The 9,682-nt window shown below is 37.9% G+C and overlaps 1 protein-coding gene across 1 annotated transcript; it reads right to left on the bottom strand.

The window, feature by feature from the left end:
* Positions 1-2,296: 2,296 nt before the first annotated feature.
* On the bottom strand, positions 2,297-2,623 carry LOC127131576 (uncharacterized). The gene has a single exon (XM_051060490.1). It carries the CDS (start codon positions 2,621-2,623, stop codon positions 2,297-2,299), a length of 327 nt encoding a protein of 108 aa, XP_050916447.1.
* Between the last annotated feature and the right edge of the window lie 7,059 nt (positions 2,624-9,682).

Here is a 9,682-nt window from a genome sequence, read left to right as displayed (position 1 = left end):
TTACACATTTGTATTCCTTTGTTATCTGCTTTATAACTAACTTAGAGTCACCCATTATTTCGACATTAATTTCCCCCAATTCCGACAAGATTTCAAGTTCAGCTATCAAAGCCCCGTATTCTGCCTCATTGTTTGAGTAGAGACCTTCGATCTTATACTTGAACTTTCTTGGAATTTTATTAGGAGAAATAATCAACACTCCAACTCCCGTTCCATCTCCTTGACTAGAACTATCAAAATATAATTTCCAAGGCTCAAGCTTTAGATAGCTTTAGGAGTTTTCGACTATAAAGTCGGCAACCACCTTCCTATTTATAGCCTTTAAAGGCATATAAATTAGGGAGTACTCAGTCAAAGCAAGTGCCTATTTTCCAATTCAACTGTGAAACATTGGCTTAGATAGCATGTGTTTAAGGTTATTCAAGTGCGACGAAACATACACATCAGCCGGTTTTATATAATGCTTCAACTTTGTACAAGATAAATACAGACATAGACACAACCTTTCGATCATACTATATCTAGTTTTTACATCATTTAGGACTTAACTAAGGTAGTAAATGATCCTTTCGACGCCATTTTCATCCTCTTGAGCAAGCATTCTCCCTAAAGTTACATCAGACGCAAAAATGTACAACCTCATACTTTTATTCTTACAGGGAGGTGACAGAATTAGAGGGCGAATAAGATAGTATTTGATCTTTTTAAAAGCTTTCTACTACGCTTCCCCCCATTCGAAACCTTTCTTCTTTAGTCGAAGTAGAGGAGATAAGGCTTGATTCTTGCCACTTAAAATCGAGATGAACCTCCTTAAGAAGTTGATCTTTCCTAGTAAAGACTGCAATTCCTTCTTTGTTGATGGCGTTTTCGCTTCCATAATGGACTTGGTCTTATTTTGGTTGATTTCGATTCCCTTTTTATGGACCAAAAAGCCTAAAAAATCCCCTACATGCACACATAACACACATTTGAGAGGATTCATCTTTAGACCATGCTTCCTCATCCTTTTGAATGGTTGTCGAAGGATCATTGCGACTTTTTCCTAAAACAGACTTGACCATTATATCATCAATGTAAATTTGCATGAATGTTTCAATAAAGTCATGGAAAATAGAATTCATTGCTCTTTAATAAGTTTCCCCAGCATTTTTCAAACCAAAAGGCATCACCATCCATTCGTAGGTGCATATGGCTTCGGGGAAGCCAAATGTCGTTTTTGGCACATCTTCCTCCGCAATAAATATTTAATTATATCTGGAATATTCGTCAAGCATACTAAGATACTCATAACCTACGGAGGAATCGATAAGCATTTCTTCCATAAGCATTGGATACTCATCCTTTGGAGTTGCAATATTCAGGTCTCTGAAGTCATTGCAAACCCTTAAAGTCCCATTCTTCTTAATGATAAGGACTATATTAGCAATCCGTTTGACATACCTTGTTGTGCCGATGAAATTTCATTTTAGGAGACTTTGACTTCTTCCTTGATTTCCGATAAGATCTTTGGTGCAAATCTCCTTGTAGTTTGTTTGATTGGCTTTCCTTCCAGGCTTGATGGGTAGCTTTAGTTCGACAAATTCTCTACTCAATCCAGGAATCTCGTTGTAATCCCAAGAAAAGTAATCTTTGTACTCCTTGAGTAATTGGATAACTTCTACTTTGAGTTATGGGCCAAGGTTAACACTTATATATGTTGGCCTCTTGATTTTTCCTTCCCCCAAGTCGGTTTCTTCTAGAGGGTCATGCACTATCATTTTTATATTAGGTTCCAGCGGGTTTCTCTCGAATCCCAAAGGCTTGTCATCATAGATGGCGTCGAGCCTCTAGCCTTGCACTTTGTCATGACTCTTATCAGGTGGCTCCATTTCGAAATCTTTCCCAAGCCCCTCGAGGTGCACTTCGGTCTTGTTTCCTTCGATAGCCATGTATTTAACTTCGGCCTATAAGGCCACTTTTAGTGTGTTTCCGACTATGTAAGCTTAAATCTTTTCCAATGTCTTGGAATCATGAATAATCACTGTCTTATTCTCCCCAACCAATTGGTTGGATTCATGATGTTCCTCCAAATCTAAGGTCTTCTTCTTCTACGACTTCTCTATCCCACTGAAAAGCATGGGTTGGGTGCAAGTAAAGGGTACAAAACGCATTATCGGTATGCCTAAAATCAAATGTTGCAGGAGAACATGGAGCTATGTTTCCAAGTGCTTCTCAAAATGTCGCATATCCACATGGTTAACCTCATCACATAATAGCTTTGGTCAGTCTCAATGTTCTCTACTATTCCATTATTTCTCTAAATCGAAATTCTTCGATGGAGCAAAGATGGGACTGCTCCAATGTCGTGGATCCACTCACGCCCTAAGATTAAATTGTAGTTGGCTTTTGACACAATGAACATGAACATAGTTGGCCTTGTAATAGTGCTAACTGTTAGATCTACTTGGATCACTCCCATGGTGGTGTCAATCTTCCCCTCGTAGCTTGACAACACCATATTGTGAGGCTTGGTGTCAGTGTCGCCTCTTCCTATTTTCTTCAACATGAAATGCAGCATCAAATTTACTACCACTTCGTCATCTACTAGAATCTTATTTATTCCAACGTCCTCACCTTTACCCATAATGAAGAGGGGTTTCAAATGGTTTTTCATGCTGCATCTGGCCTTTCGAAAAAGGAATTATGCTCCTCGACGCGGCCATTGTTCATCACATAATAGCATATTGGCATGTGTCTGGCCATTTTTGCTTCAGTGGTGTCTTCAGGTTCTTCGACCTCCATCACCTGATCATATTCCCTTGGTAACACTGAAACCACGTTACAAGTAATATCTAACGAAGGTTCTGAGTCAGTTTTGAAATTACCTGTCAATGTGTCATCCCCTGCCTTTGGTTGTTCAAACTTATCCTCAGATTCCCTTTTTCAAGAAGGACAAAGTTTCCTTCCAACTGGTTTCTTTCTTTCGTCTCTATCCTGCTTAAGAGTCACGTTACTGCTAGACTTTGCATTTTCCTTCTCGTTGGCATCCCTTTCATTTTTCCTCCTTCTTCACTTCCTCCACCATTGAGACCTCGATATGGGGTTTTTACCCTTGTAGTTCTCAGAATGATAGGCTAGATGATTTGATGCTTGGAACTCCTTAGGGTAGGCTGTCGATGAGCCTCTTTCTACTTCAAAATTCTGCGATTTTCTCTGGCCTTGTTCTCCTTTCTCCGCAGGTTTTACCCACTTTCCTCTTGGGGCATCAACAGTTGGCTTGAAAGTGGCTGGCTTGTTGGCACGGAGACCTGGCCCTCCTTGACCTTTCCTTCGCGGGACCCCCTCATGTTGAAGGTAAAGCGGTTATGGGTATCCTTCCAGTTCCTCCTGCTGCTGGCTATTCGAATTCTTTCGATGTTTTTTGCCTCCTTTTTATCAAAGACAAAACTGCACCTGGGGTACAACATACTTCAGATCGCTTCTGCTGGAAGCGGTGGAGAAATTCGAGCAAGCTTTCATCATTTCTGGGATACGCCACCTTAACATGTTCTTCATCTTGCTTGAGGCTTTGCTCACCAACCTCCATTTCTGTTTCTTAGCCCATTTTGACCATGTTAACCTTCATACTGGCACCATCAATGATCTCTAGTTCTTCCAACTTGACTCTAAGGCCCCTAGTGGCCTCAGTTATGTTGGTCTTTTGCATGAAAATGTCAGTGGTTTCACTGCTTGTGATTCCTTGATTGACACCCTTAATGGTTTTATGGTTGAGGCCCTCCGTGGCTTCTTGTTTGAAACTCTCTATGGTTTGGATAATCATTGGATTTTTTTCATAGGCCTTATATACCTCCACCATGTCGACAACGGATGGCTCAGTATAGTGGGCATCTTCCACCTACAATGGGTCAGAGTCAATCTTCAACTTCGTCTTGTCTCCGAACTTCAACCTCCAGTCCTTGATTGTGTTTTTCATAAGATCCCTATAAAGAAAACATTGTGAAGTCTTTTGGCCCCCAAACTTAGGGTATTTACAAAAACCTCTCTTCTTTCGTTGTTCTAAATGAGGTATTTTAGCGTCGGGAGGCACTATCATTTGGCCATCTTTGACTAGTAAGTCAAAAATTTCGTCACACTTAGTGACGTCGAAGGTATATATTTTCTTAGGAAACTTATCGTTCTTTTCAGGTTCAACGAGATTTTTCCCATTTGAAGGTGCAAGGACCTTGCAAGAGTAAGGTGGTCCTTGTTTTAATTCAGCGAGGTCAATCTCACTCTCGTCAAAATCCAAAGGGTCAATATATTCCCCTTGATCATCTCCATCAAATTCGATATATGCTACTCTTTCTCTCGTGTTATTTTTATTTTCCATGGCTTTTCAGCCATTAGGCACTCTACCTATCAAACTCTATCAGCCAACTGGGACATATCGCTCAAGTATTGGGTGTCCAATTTCTTTCTGATGGAATAATCTAAACCACCAACGGCCATCTCGACTAACTCGTGTTCAGGCACTTGTGTAAAACACCTTGCCTTTAGCCATCTGAACCTATTAAGATATTTGTCTATTGGCTCAGCAAATTTATGCTTAATGCTAGCCAACTCATTCAGACTAATCTTCGACTTCCCCATGTAAAATTATTCATGGAACAATCTTTCCAGATGAGTCCAATCATGAACCAAACTTGTTGGGAGCATCCTGAACCATGTAAAGGCATTCTTAGTGAGGTAACTGGGTGTCGCGGTGAGAATCGGAAACCAAGCTATTGGATTAACTTGACTCGCAAAACATTGATATCACCACTGAACTTTTATTTTTCCAAGGGAAGGGGAAAAGATTAAAAATAAACCCAAAAATAGTGAAACTAGAAGCAAAGCAAATAGAGATCAAAGGTACAGGGGTTGATTATGCAAAGGGAAGGTATTAGCACCCTAAGCATCTATAGTAATTTATCTATTTTGGTTTAAAAGTTGTTTTCATTTTTGAATAGGGGAAATAAATGGGGTAAAAAATGTTTTGGAAAGTGTTACTTGACTGAAGGTAAGTCAAAGTTTGAGTTTGAGATGCTTCATGTGTACTAAAGCAATTGAAAGTGTAATTGAAAAATACATTGACTGAAAGTAAGTCAAGGTTTGTGTTTAAAATGTGTCATGTGTACTAAATCATTTTTTGAAAGTGTAATTGAAAGTCCATTGACTAAAAGTAAGTTAAGGTTTGTGTGGGTGTTTCAGCTTGAAAAGGGGGTAGTGTTTGGTTTAGGGTAAATGCATGAATGGACAAACAAAGTCAACAAACAAATAAACAGTACATGACTAGGAAGTAAACATAAGATACTTTCCCTTGGATTTAGATATATAAAGATACATAAATCAGTAAGACATAAACAAGCTACTTACATGTTTTTGAGGTATGATGAACATAAACAAGATATGACAAAGGTTTACATAACACCACAAGAGATAGCACATGGACAAGTATGAGATACATATTCAATATTATGGAATTTTATGAAGGAAATACTTGAATTAAATGATAAACAATTGCAGGACATGGATATAACATCACAAATTAAGATAGAATACAAGTGGTGTGTCATAAGACAAGCATCATAATCATGATATATAGTTATCAAGTAAACTTGTGACAAAAGAAAGATATTCAAAACATGGATCATATGAACATGGTATGGGCAGAGTAAAACCCTAAGTAGATCACTATGCATACAAGTCAAACAAGAGGTAATAACATGTTAGGGACAAGTTTAGACTTAAACCCTAATCATGGCACGAATAAGAAACAAATGAGTGGAAACCCTAACCACCTCCTAAACATTCATTCAAAACTGTTTTCAAGGTGAATAAATTTAGACATGGTATGAAAATAATCAAGTTTAAACATGTTAAGGATAAAAATCAACACTTAAAAGAGTGTGCTATGATCATACAAGCTTTCAACATCAAGAACAACCAAGAAATAAACCAAAGGAAACAATTAGGAGCCTTAAAGATACTTAAAAGGTACATGTTTTCCATCAAACAAAAAGTGGTTAAATAAATAATATTTTTGGGATCTTTTTGTATCATCATAAAATAGACATTCTCATTGACACGTGGCAAAAGAAATGGGTCAAAAATGTTAAGGGATCATAAAGTTATGGCTTTTTCAAGTTGTGGAAAAAAATGAAAATTAACAAGTGATAACAAAAGTACACATTGCCTTGGCCAGGTTCGAACCCACGCGGTTGGGGTTCCATGCGCTGCTTGGTGAAAAATAAAAACAAAAAGGTTAGGGTGAGGGAGATTCGAACCCCATACCTTTTGGTTGTAAGTGGCTATGGCTCGCGCTTCTACCACTGCGGTGGTGATACATCCGAGTTAAAACACAAACATTGGTATATATTATAAAACGTGTTTCATTTGACTTTTCAATGCCACCTCAACATCATCATTAACCTTGCACTTCTCTTTCATTCTTTCATTTTTTTCTAGATTTTCTATCAATCATATCTCTCTCATTTCTTAATCATTTTTCACGAAATAAAAACCAAAGTTGCTCATAAGAATGCAAGGAACACAATGGTACAATAGGTTTTAGCTACCACTAAAAGATGAGGACGCACGAAGGCCAAAACCAGACCTGAAACCCTAGGTTTCGTGAAACATAAACTCACATAAACAACAATATAAATGACATGTAAGCTAATGATCATTCTTAACATGATAAATGTTACATGTTTGCTTCAGAAATCAAATGAAAATGAAACATGTATAGTGAGTTTCGAAATCAAGAATATACCGATTGGAGCAAGGTCCAATTACTCTTCAACACTATTACCATCTACAGTTTGATGCTTATCCTACTGCTTATGAGTTCCCAGAAAATGATTGGAACCCTTAGTTTGTAGAATGCACGAGCAAAATGAGAGAATGAAGGTTAAGGTTGAAAAGCTCTCAAGAATGAAGTTTTTCTTGGAAAGCTTGGTGTATGGAAAGATGAGGTCTTTCCCTCTATTTATAGTGATCCTTGAGGGTCTGAGAAGTTTAACATATTATAAAATAATCGTGTCCTTTGTTGGTTTGCTTGCATGCTTGGGTTTTGCACAAAACACCAAGTGTGAAGCATGGCAAAAGTGTGAAGTGCATGGAGTGTTTTGCATCTCTTTTTTGAAGCATATGGGTTTAATTGAGGTTTAGAGTTGGTGTGTATCTGAACCAAGTCCATTTGGGAGCTCAATGGTACTAATTGCTGGATTAAAGTCACTTTACATAAGTGGAAGTGTGACCTTTATTCCAAAAATGGAATGATTCAATGTGTAATGGATTAGTTGCTTGGATAATGACTCAAAATTTTGCGTAATATTCTGATTAAAGTTATATTTAGAAGCAAGAAGGACATGTACTTGGAGATCTTGCAGATTTTCTTGAGTTTGCAATGCAACTTTGGCTTGTAACTTGACTTATGAACCACTTCATGATGCCATCTTCCCAAATTCTATTCTCTTAGCTCAAGCATGTGAAATTCTTGCTTTTGGATATTTTGGAAATATGAAGTCATGATCTACATGCTGAAAATTTACTTGAAAAACAAATAAATCTTCCACTTCATGGCCCCATATCTCCTCATCCATACATTTTTGGGGTTTCATCACCCAGGACAAAATTTAAGTATGAAGAAAGACCTTTAATTTTATTATTATATCAAATAAAATTGTGGCTTGGATCACAAGTTATGGCCTTGGAAAGTTGGGTACTTGGACATGACTGATAGGGACTTAATGAAAATTCCAAATTCTCCATCTTTGCCCTTTTTACAAGTAATCTTGATTTTCTTGATTAAACTTTATCAAATGATTTCATTGATCATATTTTCATGATACTTGACTTGAAAAGTCCCTAGTTGACCAAAAATCCTAAAAGTCAAACTTTGACTTTAGGCATCTGTTGACTTTTCATCAATTGTGTTCAAAACTTTCATCTGCTCATGAACCTAACTTCTTGAGCCATTTGAATTATATGAGTGGGTTATGAGGAAAAATTTGAGGACCTTGGATCATGCCTCAACCCATAGGATCATGCTTTGGTCAAATAGTCAACATTAAGCTGACTTTGACTAAAAACCCTAATTTGGAGTGCCATGTGAATTGTGGCTTGATAAAGGGATACTCTTGATCACTTTGAGATATTTATGATCATACTAAACCTTTATTGACCCATCCCTTGAACTTCTTAATTTCAAAACCCTAACTTGCAAACAAAGCAAAGCAAGACATATATTTTTTTGTATTTTTGTGGGGTTAGCAAAGCATAAGGATATACACAAAAGTATTTGATGACCTTGATGTTATGCAAATGATAAGGGATCTTAGGGGTGAAAATTAGGGTATTCCATTGGGGAAGTATTTTACTTTCAAATTCTCATTATTTGAAATGTCCCATTCCTCAATTAGATACCTTGCCACATGTTCGAAAAAGGATTCACTAGTGTCCCCAGAAAATTTTGTGAATTTTGGGACTTTCCATCTAGGGGAAATTTTGACTACAAAATATACTCAGATAATGGTGATGTATAGTTTGGTCTGCGAAGTCCAACATTTATCCAGTTTCATTCCATAATCCTTTCGACCATGGATGCCAAAAAATTTATCCACTACTTATCGTCGCGTCAAACTTGACGTAAGACTTCGCCAGCATCCTGATTCCTATTAACCATCAACACCATTGGTTCCCTCTCCCTTGGTACCGACTGTTCAAATCTAGGGGGTTCGATTCCAACCCCCTGATTTTCCATATCTATCTGAGGTTCGTTTTGATGGGATTGGTTAATAGTAGGGGTCCTCTTCAGGGATTACCCCTTGGATTTCTAATAACTATTCCCTTTGAAGTTGTCGAGGGGCTTGTGGAACCTCAAAGAAATTTGTTATGTGCGTCATCTGTGCTGCCATTTGCTGGTTCGTTTTTATGGTGTTTTGTATCAAAGGATTTAATATTGTGCCCACTTGTTGGGCAAGCATATGAACCATTTCATGGTTACTTTCGTCCATTTGTTGCCTTAAAACTACTGCCAAGTTTGTAGTAAGATTGGGCATTTGTTGGGTCAAAAAACCCATTCCTAGGGTCGGGTTGATTCGACCCATATTATTAACATATCTAGACCCTTGCACAGGCGAAAACATATTCACTACTAGGTTAACGAATGATGTGGTCTTATTATGTAAGTTTTCCATCATCGAAGTTGGCATGCCATATGGCTGTTCTCGACCATTTAAAGGCATTGTGAATCTAGTCACATAGGGCCTGAATGTGCTAGATCCTACTGGGTGAGGGGTCATGTGTTGACCCTGTGTCCTCAGAGGAGATAAAATTGGTACACTATAGGCATTTGACAATATGGCCGTTATATTCGTCGTGGATGGAATTGCTTCGGATGCAGTTACTGTGGCCGCAGTTTCTCCATTAGTATTTGGCGGATTTGCCATCGCTCTCATTTATCTCCTTCTTGGTATCGCTTCGTTATCCGTGGTTATTTTACCACTCCTTAATCTCATGCAACAACGTAAAAAGGAAATAAAAAATGAAGGACTTCTAAATATTTCAGAATATTTTAACAAAAGTATTGGTCCCACTAGGCGTGCCAATTTATTTACCACCGAATATGGCAAACAAACGCTAGTCTTCCAAAAATAAAAAATACTTTGGTTACTCACAT

This window comes from Lathyrus oleraceus, chromosome 3, assembly GCF_024323335.1.
Source record: "Lathyrus oleraceus cultivar Zhongwan6 chromosome 3, CAAS_Psat_ZW6_1.0, whole genome shotgun sequence".
Taxonomy (NCBI): Eukaryota; Viridiplantae; Streptophyta; class Magnoliopsida; order Fabales; family Fabaceae; genus Lathyrus; species Lathyrus oleraceus.
This window is presented reverse-complemented; position numbering and strand designations above follow the sequence as displayed.

Excerpts from the sequence above, each read along its gene's own strand:
- LOC127131576 (XM_051060490.1), bottom strand. The coding sequence starts at position 2,623 with ATGGGTAAAGGTGAGGACGTTGGAATAAATAAGATTCTAGTAGATGAC.